The following is a 15,190-nucleotide window of genomic DNA, read 5'->3' on the forward strand; positions in this document are numbered from 1 at the left end:
GGTGAGAGGACAAACACAGACACACACACACATATATACGTATTTACAACGGGATTCTTTCAGTTTCCGCCTAATATATCCACTCACAAGGCTTTGGTCGGCCCGAGGCTATAGTAGAAGACACTTGCCCAAGGCGCCACGCAGTGGGACTGAACCCGGAACTGTGTGGTTGGTAAGCAAGCTACTTACCACACAGACACTCCTGTGCATCAAAACAATGTGAATAAACAAGCATTGCATTTGACATCATCATCGTTTAACATCCGCTTTCCATGCTAGCATGGGTTGGACATTTGACTGAGGTCTGGCGAACTAGATGGCTGCACCAGGCTCCAATCTGATCTGGCAGAGTTTCTACAGCTGGATGCCTTTCCTAACGCCAACCACTCCGAGAGTGTAGTGGGTGCTTTTACGTGCCACCAGCATGAGGGCCAGTCAGGCAGTACTGGCAACGGCCACGCTCAAATGGTGCTTTTTATGTGCCAGCAGCACTGGCAATGACCTCGCTCGGATGTTTTTTCACATGCCACCAGCACAAGTGCCAGTAAGGGCGACACAGGTAATGATCATGCTCGAATGGTGCTTTTTACGTGCCACCGGCATGGAAGCCAGTTTGTTGCTCTGGCAACGATCACACTCGGATGGTGCTCTTAGCGCTCCACTAGCACAGATGCCAGTCATCGAATTTGATTTCTATTTCAGGTAATCTAAATGCTTAAGGGTTTATTTCACCACATTTTATGTGTTTCATTATCGTCATCATCATTTAATGTCCATTGTCTGTGTTGGCATGGGTTGGGTGATTTGACCAGAGCTGGCAAACTGGGCTCCAGTCTGATTTGACATGGTTTCTACGGCTGTATGCCTTTCCTAACACCAACCATTTTACAGAGTGTGCTGGGTGCTTTTACATGACACCACACGGGTGCTTTTATGTGGCCCTGTGCAAGCACTTTCACATGGCACTGACACAGGGCTCTTGCAGGTCTATCCTCACCACCAGGGGACTGGTTTAATACTTCTACTGTGGAGAGCGGATCTTCTTGAACACAGCAAGGCACTAGGCATCTCAGTTCGATGTCATCTCACCTGAACAGTTCAGCGTTCTTTCTAAGGTCATTCTTTGGTACTTCATCCCATTATTGGTTATATAATGCAAATTATACAACCTGCACCCACTATCAAATCATCAAGCAATAGCTTATAAACAAACTTGTTTTATTTTATTTTCTAAATATACCCTGTGTAATACTTCGGCCCAAATTTAATAAAGGATAAAATGATAATACGTGAAAGGAAATAGTCATGGAGTTCTTAATTGGTTATTTGTCAAGAAATTTATGATTTAACTTGTATTGTATGAATATAATAATATGTATGTATATCTTCTGTGCATTTGTAAATTCCAGTTCGTCAGTCTTTGGGCAACCTGCAACTACTGGCAGCAACAGTGTTAGTACTGGCAGTATATTTGGCAGCACCAACAACCAGTCGTCCACTGCACCAGCCTCAACTGGTGGCATTTCAGCAGGTCTGTTTTCATCTGGAGCATCCACACCCTTCTTCAGCGGTCTCGGTGGGAAGCCAAGTGAAGAGAACGCAAACCAGAACATCTTTGGCAATACTAGTCAGGTGTTCAATTCAGGAACAACAACTCAGAATGCAGGTAAAATAATAAATGGGATGCCTTCAAAAATAGATGCTGTGTTAACTCTTAATATTAATATTCCGTACAACACAAAGCCACCCAACATTGCATGTATCTCTTAGTCCTATAAATTTTATAATGTAAAAGCTGCAAAAAGATGAGTGGGGAAAAACATTTCTTTTTTTATATCCTGTTTGTGTGTCCATGTCTGTTACTAGACATTACTAATATCTTTTTTTTTTTTATGTATCTAGGTTTTTTTTTACTTGTGTAGAATTTTTAATAGCATGGACAACATTATTTTTTAGCAAAAAGAACTATTTACATTTAAAAAAAAATGAAGTCTTTTCTATAATACTGACAGTTTTCTTGATAATCTGACCACAAGTAAATACACTATAAACATTTGGATAAACAAAAACATTTTCATGTATTTTCTCTTGCCGGTGGCACGTAAGAGAACCATCCAAATGTGGCCGTTGCCAGTGCTGCCCCAACTGGCCTCCATGCTGGTAGCATGTTAAAAGCACCATCCGATCGTGGCCGTTGCCAGCCTCGCCTGGCACCTGTGCTGGTGGCACGTAAAAAGCACCCACTACACTCTCGGAGTGGTTGGCATTAGGAAGGGCATCCAGCTGTAGAAACACTGCCAGATCAGACTGGAGCCTGGTGCCGCCTTTTGGCTTCCCAGACCCCAGTTGAAGCTGTCCAACCCATGCTAGCATGGAAAACAGATATTATACGACGACGATGATGATGTTATTATAAGGCTAGTGTTTCGACTTCATCTTTTTATTGTCTGTCATTTTCATGCTGGAATAATATGTTAGGTAATCTGTATATGACCAACCCTCTTGATCCTTTGGCATCTCATATACTATCATCATCATCATCATCGTTGGACGGTTCAACTGGGGTCTGGGAAGCCCAAAGGCTGTACCAGGCCAGTCATATCTGACGGTGTTTCTACAGCTGTATGCCCTTCCTAACGCCAGAACCCATACTATATGTATGAGAAATGCTATGATTTATGAAAGGGAGACATGTGGGCAACAAGGATGAAAGAATTGGAAAGAACAAAAATGGGAATTGTTCTGTGGATGAGATGAATATTGCTGAAAGAGGGGAAGTTAAAGAATTACAGAGAATAATGGAAATAGTCAGTGGTGCGAGAAATGAGATGAGATGATTGGGTCCTATGCTGAGGAAGGCTGAAAGAGACTAAGAGGAATGATGGAAATAAATGTAGAGGGAGGTAAAAGTGGGGAAAACCAAGACATGGCTAAGGAATAGTAGAAGAGATAATGAGAGCAGCGAGGTTGTAGAGGATAGGGCAAAAAAAGAGGAGACTGTCACAGGGCTTGAAAGGCTAACTTTTGCCTTAGCTAAAGCAAAGGAAATGGCCTTAAAATGCTTTGGTTGTTGTACATGCAGGAAACAATACTACTGTGAGTTATAGACTTCAAGACAGCATTTATTACATACATAGAAGAAAAATATTTTGATCTTTTCTGTTTGAACGGCAGTTTTTTCTAGCGGTGTCATATGAAATTGTCACCCATTATTATGACCCTAGTATCGATCTATTGCATTTCAATCTGTTTTAGTGTTAGGGTGGAGGGAAAGAGTATCTTTTTTTTCTTCACAAATGTAAATAAACCCAATCTGTTTCTTAAACGAGGGACATATTCATACGGCACAGAATGTTGTTTACCTCAATGGACGTCAGTGATTGGTTGAAATTGCAGAAATTGAAGAAAATAAACAACAAATATCTTACAAACTATAGAATTTTCTGAATAAAACCAAGAGAAAAAGATGTTTTATAAACACATTCTACCAGTATACGAAGTTTAAAATTTTTTAGTTACCTAGAAATTATGTTAAAAACTGCCGTTTAAACCGAAAAGATCCACATTTTTTAACTTATTTCTTTTTTTTGTTTTGCAAGGTACTTGGTGACCCTGTCAGTGCAGGTGCCACTTAAAAAACATCCAGTCCACACTGTAAAGTGGTTGGCATTTGGAAAGGCATCCAGCTGTAAAAACCTTGCCAAAAACTGATCTCACCTATGCTTGTGCCTCATAAAAAGCACTAAGTCCACTCTGCTGAGTGGTTGGTGTTAGGAAGTGCATCCAGCTGTAAAAATCCTGTCAAAACAGTCACAGAAGTCTGGTGCAGGCTTCTGCCTGGCCGGCTCCTGTCAAACCGTCCCACCCATGCCAGCATGAGAGGCAGACATTAAATGATGATGATAGAAGACCCAGTAAAGAAAACAAAAACAGTTTACAGACTTCCTTTTTTTCTCTCCTTGTTTTTTCTGTGTCCCTTTCTGTAGAAGAGCGTAGGTTCGAAACGTAAAAGACTTTTTCTATTCCTGAGCGTTATACTAATACATCTGTTTGTTTTGTACACCACCTGTCTTCGTCTTTTGTTTTTTTCGTAAACTCTCCCTTCTTAGAACAATCACAGGTACCATGTTTGGTGAACAGAAAGACAACAATAGTGTACAAACAGTATATTAGAGTCCATCATGGATCATTCTAGTTTTACTTAGGATCCAATTGTTCTAAAACATAATGACGCGCTATGCATAACAGAATGTACGCAATCTACTCCCTTTTAGCACATCTGCAATAAAGTAAAAACAACTAAAAAGGAATGACCACCAGGATATATTCTGTTGCTGTAGCAAAGATTGTAATCTTGTTGTCCCTGTCATTACACGAAAAACAACCTCCATTTTTACCCAGTAAGAGTTGTTATTGAACATCAGTCACTTCATAGGCATTCAAGATTAAGATATCCAGGTCATTGATTCCAGAGAATTGTGTCTCAAGTCTAAGACTTTCAAGAGAAAGGGTTATCTCCGACGTCTGGCAGCTGACTTGGCAGACACCCATAAAATTATCAACCATCATACAAACAATAACTCTGAGCACCTTTTCAAACTCCACCCATCTAACACCCGTGGACATATTTACAAAGTAAGAAAACAGCACAGCTCCCATGACTTCAGGAAACATTTTTTCACGCTGAGAGTTGCTGAAGCATGGAACAAACTGCCGGCATCAGTTGTTAGTTGTCGGAGCACTGCATCCTTCAAAACTTCCATGCTTCCTGAGATTCACCAACACTACACTTGATTTTCTCCCCTCCATACACACACAAGCATGTATCTAACTCATACATTGTTCGCTTTCCAGACATTTTTACATTACTGCATGTACTTTATATGCACTTTCTGACAAGTTGTGGTGCACCTGAGCACTGTATACAATAATTTCATTATATTATATTATCTATGCATACAATAGCTTGGATTTTAATGTTATCAGTTGTGTGTGTGTGTGTCTTGTGAAATTTATTGGAGTGATTGAGAAATGGTGTTACTGAAGCTCTTCTCTTTGTATTTGCACACAGCTAACCTGTTTGGTTCCCAGTCGCCTACATCAGGCTTCAAGAGCGTCGCTTTGGCGAGTCCTAAACTGAGCAGCACCTTTAGCTTTGGTTCATCAAACACTGGCGGCAGCGTGGCCAGTTCTGGCTTTAGTCTCAGCCAACAGCAGCAGCAGCAGCAGGCAAATCAACCCCAGCAGCAGCAAGGCAAGTAGTTTTATTTGGACATTGATAAAGGGTTGATGAATTAGAAAGTGGAATCTTTTAGCTGGATTAAGGCGGCGAGATGGCAGAAACGTTAGCACGCTGGGCGAAATGCTTAGCGGTATTTCGTCTGCGTTACGTTGTGAGTTCAAATTCCGCCGAGGTCGACTTTGCCTTTCATCCTTTCGGGGTCGATAAATTAACTACCAGTTACGCACTGGGGTCGATGTAATCAACTTAATACCTATGTCTGTCCTTGTTTGTCCCCTCTGTGTTTAGCCCCTTGTGGGTAAAAAAGAAATAGGTATCTTTTAGCTGGATGAGGAGTGAGGTTGGTGGCAAGGTAGACATGCATCTGTGTGTGTGTGTACGCATGCATGCATGTCTGTCTTTGTGTATGCCTTGTTGCACAGTAGCTTGATTAGAGGTTGGATTTAAGGTTTCTTTTCATGTAAATAGATAACTAGCTCAGATGACAGATGTCTGCCTGTATATGTATTTGTGTGAAAAATGTGAATGTAATGCTTGTAAGAGTAACCTAGGTGTGCGTGTGTGTGTGTATACTTTCTGTTAAAGTGCTTGAGTTACGTATGTGGTACTTGACAGTCATTGTGTATGTGTGTGTTATGTGTGATGTTTGTAAGAGTAACTAAAGCAGGTGTGTGTGAGTGTATGCATACACATGTGCAAGCTGGCTGTTTTACGGCAGTTTATCCAGTGATGTGCTTAAACTTGGTGGCCAGTTGGCTGAGTTATTAAGACTGTCGGACAAATTGCTTTGCAGTTGTTGTTGTTCTGACTCTCTAGTTTCTGAGTTCAAATCTCAAAAAAGTCAACCTTGCTTTTTCTTGCTTTCAGGATCAATAAAGTAATCAGTCCTGAATTGGCGTCAACTCTTCTTTCTCTCACTCTTTTATTCTGTCTGTATCTGTCTGTCTTTCTCAGTTTTGGAAGAAATCAGTTGTCATCAGACCTGGAGAGGGATGGGTACTGCCAGTCTAAAATTGTCCAAGGCATGGCATATGTCATAATGGTGCTTCTGTGACCCTAAACAAGGAATTGAAGGCCCGAGGCAAGGCACATGTCTATTGCAAGAGTATCAGTGAATTTAAACTGGCCACACCTAGCAAAAACATTCTACCTGTTTTGACTCATACTGGCCAAATCTGCCCCTCCCTACTTACCCTATAGTATCATTCTAAAAACTAGCAGTTATTGCATAAAAATCAGAAGGCTTTAAGATAATGCATGATTAATTCTAAAAATATGAATAAATAAGCATTACATTTGACAGAATAATTTGCATACTAAATGGTTAAGGACAAGCTACTGCCTTAATGCAGAACAAATCTGGAGAGAACTTGTGGCCACCTTCAGTGTTGGTGGTTGTAGTGGTAACAATTACAGCTTTACTAATGAGGAATGCATTGCCCAGTGTAGTCCTAAGTATTAAAAAAAATACAGAATGGTCATGATTATAACACCTGTCACAGGTTTACTCGACAAGTACTGACCTGGTGTTAAACAGCAATAAAAACAATGGTATTTCTATGACCTGACAGAATTGTTAGCGAGTCAGATATAGCATTTCTGGTTCAAATTCAGCCGAAGTCAGTTCCACTTGATTTTCCTGGGTCTATGAAATATATACTGGTTGAATATGGGTTGATGTTATCTACTTACTCCCTCCTCCAAAATTGCTGACCTTGTGCCAGAATTTGAAATTCTTGTTATTACCATTAACACTATCACCATTATCCAGGTTTTATTTCCATGTCTGGAATTTCTTCTCTAAATTTTTCTGCAGACTGCTTGAAGTACCAAGTGTCAGTCTTAAAGTCCCTTGGTATAGCTTGGAGAATTATAATAGGAGGGATTTAAGAACTGGGCCTTGATATGTTTCTTATTGCCCAAAAGGGGCTAAACATAAAGTGGACAAACAAGTATAGACAAAGGGATTAAGTCAATTACACCAACTCCAGTGCATAACTGGTACTTTATTTATCGACCCCAAAAGGATGAAAAGCAAAGTCTACCTTGGCGGAATTTGAACTCGGAACGTAACGGCAGACAAAATACGGCTATGCATTTCGCCCGGCGTGCTAATGTTTCTGCCAGCTCGCCGCCTTGATAGCCACCTGCCAATCTGCACGCTAAATTTTTCACTGCCATTACCATTATCATCAATAGCAGTAGAGCATTATCCTCATCACTAGGGTAGTGAAGTGGCAGAAGTGATACAATGTTGAAATGCGTAGCCGTATTTCGTCTGCCGTTACGTTCCGAGTTCAAATTCCGCTGAGGTTGACTTTGCCTTTCATCCTTTCAGGGTCGATAAATAAAGTACCAGTTATGCACTGGAGTCGATGTAATCGACTTAATCCCTTTGTCTATACTTGTTTGTCCACTTTATGTTTAGCCCCTTGTGGGCAATAAGAAACATATCAAGGCCCAGTTCTTAAATCCCTCCTATTATAATTCTCCAAGCTATAAGTTTCAAGTTCAAATTTCACTCGTCAGATCTGCCTTTCATACTTCCTAAAATAAAGTATAAGTCAAGACTAGTGTCATTTTAATTGTCTAACCCCACCCCATACACACACATAAAGTTTCTGGCCTTGCATCTTATATTCAAAACAATTTTTCTTATCTTCAGTAACAGCACCATCACCATGGTCCTTATCATCAAACTTAATCCTAGATCTTTGAAATGAAATAAATTTTTTCATTGATGCACACAAGACTTGAGACATACTAGGCTTAGGAGTGGCTATATGGTAAGTAGCTTGCTTACCAACCACATGGTTCTGGGTTCAGTCCCACTGCGTGGCACTTTGGGCAAGTGTCTTCTACTATAGCCTCGGGCCGACCAAAGCCTTGTGAATGGATTTGGCGGACAGAAACTGAAAGAAGCCCGGCGTATATATGTTTATATATATATATGTGTGTGTATGTTTGTGTATCTGTGTTTGTCCCCCCAACGTTGCTTGACAACCGATGCTGGTGTGTTTACGTCCCTGTAACTTAGCGGTTCGGCAAAACAGACCGATAGAATAAGTACTAGGCTTACAAAGAACAAGTCCTGGGGTCGATTTGCTCGACTAAAGGCGGTGCTTCAGCATGGCCGCAGTCAAATGACTGAAACGAGTAAAAGAGTTATTTGTTTGTAACTTGTGCTTTATCATTTCAGCCAGTGCCTTTGGTGGATCTCCAAGCTTCAGTTCATCAACATCTTTTGGTGGAGCTCCTGCTTTTGGAAGTAAACCTGCTTTTGGAGGAGGTGCTTCATTTGCTGGCAGTACTTTTGGAAGCGGTGCTTCACAGATATTTAATTCTTCCTTCAGCGGTGGCTCAACAGGTGTTTTTGGACAGCAGTCTCCTAACGCCACTCCAGGTTTTGCTAAGTAAGTACAGACCTTTATGTATGTCATTGTATATATTAGTGTGGCACATAAAAAGCACCTACTATACTCTCGGAGTGGTTGGCGTTAGGAAGGGCATCCAGCTGTAGAAACACTGCCAAATCAAGATTGGAGCCTGGTGCAACCATCTGGTTCGCCAGCCCTCAGTCAAAATCGTCCAACCCATGCTTGCATGGAAAGCGGACGTTAAACGATGATGATTTGTGTTTGCCATCATTATTTAATGTCTGCTTTCCTTTCTCGCAGAAGTTAATGGTTTGACAAGAGCTGGCAAGTAAGAAAGATTGCACCAAGCTCTCTCTGCTTTCGTGCATGGCTTCTACAGCTGGATGCTCTTCTTAATATCAACTACTTTGCAGATTGTTTGTGTGTGTATAAATCCCTTCCAAGTGGTAGTGTATTGTAAGGATGGTTTTATGAGCAGCTGATCCCAGCCCTAAATGTTAATAAAATGCTCATCAGATTTTACATTGCTTCTGTTGCTTGGTGTTGAGTTGTTCCTACCCTCTTTGCAAAATCCATACCTGCTAAAGAGGTTCTGTGCTTTTTTTTTAACACTTTACATCTATAATGGATACTATCTCGAGATAAACATTGCAGTTTTGTGGCTTTCTACATCGTATCCATGTTAAATAAGATATGCTGAATACTATCAGTCATATTTATTTTATCAACCTTGAAAGCACTGTAAAAGTTATGGGCACTGTCCCTTCCTTCTGACAAAGCAATACAAAATATTGTACAGAGCATTTAGTCTGGTGCAGTACTGTTCCTATCAACTCGTTGTCTTAACCCAGACCACTATTAAACAAATTTTTGTTCTATAATCATGTATAATTCATTCATTTATTTATTTGTGTATTCAGTTTTGCACAGAGCAGCAGTCCGACATTTGGCAGTTTAGCACAGACTTCTCCAGTCCAAGGTTTCAATGAAGCACCTAGCCCTCCGAATACTGGTTTCGGTGGATTTGCTTCAGGTTCTGCATTTGGAGGCGGAAGTAGTGGAGGTAAAAGTTTCCGTTTAACCCATTTGCATTCACATTACTCTGTCAAATATATGCCTTTTTATTCACATTGTTTTGAACTAATCATGCATTATCTTGTAACATAGCGATTTTAATGATGTGATTGTTTATTTTTAGAATAACATAGTAGACAGGTGTGATTTTTGTTTTTCTTTTTTATTTCCCACAAGGGGACAACATAGATAAGGGCCAATACAATCTGATTGGGGTCAGATGGACGGATGAATATAACATAAAGATGACATTAAAAATTCACAAAAGTATAAATAAATCGAATGATAGGACAGTCCGGAAGACGTTACGGATGGAGTGAGAAGGCGGGTTCAATTCGGACCCCACGAGCCCCGCCTCACCACTGATACCTGAGATATGCCCTGCATCGCATTCATGAGGTTACATTCACTCGCAACATCCGTGCTACATTCTTCCATCGATTTTCAAACATTTTCACAGTCAGGCATTTCCTTTCCAGCCCTTATCTTATTGTAGACAGGTGTGAGAGGCTAGGATCTAGCTGGTTTGAACGACAAAACAAGTAGAAAATTTGGGCTGGGTATGGCCTGTTTAAATGCTAAAGGATTAAGGCTTGTAGTTTCCTCCCTGGGTAATTAACTGATGACACCAGCTCTAGGTCTTCCTTGTCCCTTGCCTGACTGAAAAAGTTGCCTCTACTCTATGTGGTCTCCATTTGTTCAAGGCAAGCATGTCCATAAGGGTGAATAAAGACAATAAGTGTGATGGTGGGGAAACGCACATAAGAGCAAAGGATTGGTAGCAGTGGAAGTAATAGAGGACAGTAATGATGCTGTCCCTCAACCCTGCTTGAAGTAGTACCCAAATGTTCTTTAACCTTTTAGTATTCAATTTGATCTGTTAAATGTATTCCTTATTTATTCACATTGTTTTGAATTGCCCATTGCTTTTAAGGTTTTGATGACGTGGTAGTTTATTTTTAGAATGACATTGTAGGGTAAGTGTGAGAGGCCAGATTTGACCAGTTTGATTTGAACATAAAGCAGGTAGAAGATTTTGACCAGATATAGCTGGTTTAAATGCTAAAGAATTAAATCACCCCTTTTAAAAAAAAATGCACACACCCAAGGATAAATTGAACAGTGTGTTTCTTAACCCATTACCATTCAGATTACTCTAACGTAATACTTATCTGTTCACATTGTTTTGAATTAGTCCTGCATTATCTTGTATCTCTGAGATTTCAGTCCTGCCTCTTACATTGTAGGATAAATATGAGAGGCTGGATCTGGCCAGTTTGAACATAAAATGAGAAGAATATTTGCATTGGATATGGCCAGTTTAAATACTAAAGGGTTAATATACTACTTTTGAAAACAAGGTTATGTTCCCGAAAAGCCTTTAATTATAGATTTATTTATTCATTGCCAAAAATGACTACCACCATAGGAAAATACTATTTAGTATCATCCATGCGCCAACTGCAATAGAAACTTACTACACAAGCATGTCTGCATGGTAAGAAGTTTGCTTCCTAACCACAAGGTTCTGGGTTCAGTCCCAGTGTGTGAAACCTTGGGCAAGTGTGTCTTCTACTATTGCCTCAGGCTGACCAAAGCCTTGTGAGTGGATTTGGTCAATGGAAACAGAAAGAAGCTCGTCACACGTGTGTGTGTGTGTGTCTTTGTATTTAATCTTAAGTAGTTGCTTTCTCGAGGTTATACACTAGCTTGATTAGCTGCATAAATAAAAACACAGATGAAAAAATATACTTCAAAGAATATGATTAAACAGTAAGAGTTTATTCTAGAATCATTTACGAATATATTACACACACACACACACACTTTTACTTTATTTTCATTTTATTTTTTCAACACTAATTATTTTCAATTTTTTTTGTTTTTAAGGTTTTGGTTCTGCACCAGCATTTGGGTAAGTTACCATATTTGTTTTCAGTTAAATCACTACACCTAATCTGATGCTGTAGGCTGAGTTTTTAATCATCCTTATTATCATCATCATCATTTAATGTCCGTTTTCCATGCTGGCATGGGTTGGATTTAATATCTATAATAATAAAAAGTGAAATTCTGTCTGTCCGTCTGGGACCCCTCCTGTATCTCAATCTACATTTGCTTTACATAGACATATTATACCTCTTTGGAACCAGGATGATCCCAAGATTGAAAAACTGCCCTTCACTTAGTTCAAGAACATCCAGCATTGGGATCTGATTTAAAAGCATTTAGGTTGATATTTCTATTTCTCAATAGATTAAGGTAGCAAGCTGGCAGAATCATTAACATCTACTTACACACTCCACTGAAATGGCTGGCCTTGTGCCAAAATTTGAAACCAGTATTTTCAATAACCTATCATCTCTTCCATTCTTCTTTTGTAAGACTCATAAAATCTTTTTCTTTCTCTCTCACATCTGCATGTAAATTTACTCTTTGACTGGCTCTTGCATTTGAACTGTGGCCATGCAGAGGCATGCAACACTACACCACACTACTTGTTGAACTGGCAAAGATGGACATGTTATATTAAGATTTGCATGATTTCATTGGAGAATCTTAGAGGGTCTGTAATCATGAAATTAGTGCAAGTTTGAGGGGAGAGGTATTTTAGATTGCATGTACAGAAGGCTTGTGTGTGGTGTGAAGATTAGAGGGGAATGAAGGGGTATAACATCTGCATTGAAGCTAGTATTATTGGCGGTGATTGCAAGTGGGTAATTAATGTCTAGAAATCATTGTCATGGTCAGTGCTGGTGTTATATAACTGGCACGTAAAAAGCACCCTTTGAACATTGGGCCTCACAGAGGCAATGATAAGTGTCCAAGACCTTTGGCGATATGCTATGCTTGAGGAAACCTGCCAAGCCAAGTGAAATTGTAGTCATGGTCGATATCGGTGTCATGCCAGTGGCACGCAAAAGGCACCCGTTACACTCTTGAAGTGGTTGGCATTAGGAAGGGCATCCAGCCATAGAAATCATGCCAAAACAGATTGGAACCAGCTTGCCAATTTCAATCATACTGTCTAACCCATGCCATCATGGAAAGCAGACACAAAATGATGATAAAAGAAAAACGTAGGAAATAAAAATCAGAAGTGTAGGGTACTCCAGAATCAACCAGTTTTTATTAACTTTCATTGCTAAGTATCATTTGTTACACTAACTTTCTATGAGAGAGGATAGGAAGTGTGGTGAATTTTAGTTCTTTGTTGGGTGATTTGGGAAAGGAAACTGTTTTAATCTATTAAGACACTGCAAATGTTTGAACTTGCAGAAGAATCCATTGACTAACACCAACTTTTCTAACAACTACAGGTTCAACACCATCTTCAGTCCAAATAAATTATGAGAGAGGTCTTGGAATTCCCATGGTCACCAGTCTGGTTCATTGTGTAACCACAGTTGATGTGTGTAACGTGTATTTACACGCATAATTGATACTACACTTATTAGTAATGATACCAAAATATTGAGAGACCTGCCCTTCTTTCCCTCTGCTTATTTAGTTTAAAGTTACCCATAGCCATAGTTATTACAGATAAAAGGACTGTGAGCATCTGTGCTAGTGCCCAGCGTAAACACCAATCCATATTGGTCCAAGTAAAAGATGAGCTACATTGAAAATATGGACTGTGGTGATTCAGTATGTAAGCTGTCTGGGGGTAGGCAGGATCATGGTTATGATATGATTTGTGGTCTTTGCTAAATTTCCATATAATTTTGCTTATTTTATTTTTTCTTTGCAGGCATTCTGCTTCTTTCACTGATTACCGATCCTGAATGGTTGGAAGCAAAGAAACCATTTAAAAGACTAGTTTATCACCATTTTGCTGGTTCTTTGGCAAAAGAAAATTCTTCCAGACAAACACATTCTTTTACATGTATATATTAATATACATATATATGTCTCTCTCACACACTCCATTTATCATACCTGTTGTACACTAACTATAGCCAAAGCCTCCATCAGTCACATTTAAATTCCTGTGTCTAATTAGCTTTGTTATATTAAAACGCTTTTTTTCTTCTCTCAAACAGACCTTTATGATGATGATAATGATGGTGGTAGTGTTTGTGCTCTGGTGTTGTATAGGCAGTTGGATGAGGTTGAGTAAAGAAACGGAGTTAAATGACAAAACAATGCGGAACAAAGAGATGGGTTTCTCTCCATTTATTATTTCTAGGAATTGGATTGGACACAGAACATTATGAACCGGTTTCTGCATTACCATTTTTTTGTACATATTTTTTTTCTTTTAATTTGCTAAAAACAGACTGAACAATTGAAAGACTTTTTTTTTTAAATAAATGATTGTATGTCAACATACAAACTTTCTTATGTTGACATAGCAAATTTCCAAGACTGTAAACATTGTTTTCACTTTTTCATGTATTTGTGTATATATATATATGTATGGTATGTATGTATAGAGCAGAACTCCACAACCTATTTTCATATGCGGTACACCTATATTCTTTTCAAAATTCGGTGGCACACCTGAACTAGAAATATAACTAAAAGTATGGGAGGAAAAAATTATATTCAGGTTTTACTGTGGCACACCAGTGTGCCATGGCATGCCGTTGTGCAGCACTGGTATAGAGCCAACAGATGGGATCCAGAGGTTCTCAATATAGAAAACACTTTGTAGTGCTCAAATGATTTGAACTTGTCTATGGGTAAACAGTGGCTATAAGAGGAATCCTGGTGAGTAGATATGGAAACAATGATGCAAATAAATAAATAAAACTGCTTGGGTTTGATGTTAAAAAAAATATGTAAGTATACATATAAATAGAGAGAAAGCAAAGACTGAAAATTTTCAGACAATGAATATTCATATATAAATATATATTCGTATATAAACAGAACAAACTTTCACAGAATACAAATGACACTAAAAATTAAAGGAGAGAGGGGTATGGTATTACAAATCTGACAGCTGTTTCTGGGGGCTCGGAGTTCCTTCACAATGTTGGCAGATGTAGCTCACTAGAATATGCAACCAGTAATGGAAGCAAATAATAAACACTGGATAAATTGAGTCTCGGTGTAGAAAAAAAAATTCTGACCATATATGTATACAGGAGTGGCTGTGTGGTAAGTAGCTTGCTAACCAACCACATTGTTCCGGGTTCAGTCCCACTGCGTGGCATCTTGGGCAAGTGTCTTCTGCTATAGCCCCGGGCTGACCAATGCCTTGTGAATGGATTTGGTAGACGGAAACTGAAAGAGGCCTGTCGTATATATGTATATATATGTGTGTGGGGGGGGTGTCTGTGTTTGTCCCCCTAGCATTGCTTGACAACCGATGCTGGTGTGTTTACGTCCCCATCACTTAGCGGTTCGGCATAAGAGACGGATAGAATAAGTACTGGGCTTACAAAGAATAAGTCCCGGGGTCGATTTGCTCGACTAAAAGCGGTGCTCCAGCATGGCCGCAGTCAAATGACTGAAACGAGTAAAAGTGTACACACGCACACACACACAC

General features: G+C 39.5%; 1 protein-coding gene across 3 annotated transcripts in view; it reads left to right on the forward strand.

The window, feature by feature from the left end:
- The window catches only part of LOC115214921 (nuclear pore complex protein Nup214), an 84,043-nt gene extending 69,975 nt beyond the window's left edge, over nt 1–14,068 (forward strand). For 2 of the 3 annotated variants that reach the window (XM_029783988.2, XM_029783987.2), the window contains exons 25-30: nt 1,410–1,666; nt 5,072–5,254; nt 8,442–8,655; nt 9,540–9,682; nt 11,584–11,608; nt 13,445–14,068. In XM_029783988.2, coding sequence (XP_029639848.1) covers nt 1,410–1,666; nt 5,072–5,254; nt 8,442–8,655; nt 9,540–9,682; nt 11,584–11,608; nt 13,445–13,478 — 856 coding nt within the window. In that variant the 3' untranslated portion in view covers nt 13,479–14,068. The remainder of the gene's footprint in view (nt 1–1,409; nt 1,667–5,071; nt 5,255–8,441; nt 8,656–9,539; nt 9,683–11,583; nt 11,609–13,444) is intronic. The other variant, XM_029783989.2, reaches the window with a different exon arrangement.
- Nucleotides 14,069–15,190: the final 1,122 nt, after the last annotated feature.

The sequence above is a fragment of the Octopus sinensis genome, linkage group LG8 (genome assembly GCF_006345805.1).
Source record: "Octopus sinensis linkage group LG8, ASM634580v1, whole genome shotgun sequence".
NCBI classification, from domain to species: Eukaryota; Metazoa; Mollusca; class Cephalopoda; order Octopoda; family Octopodidae; genus Octopus; species Octopus sinensis.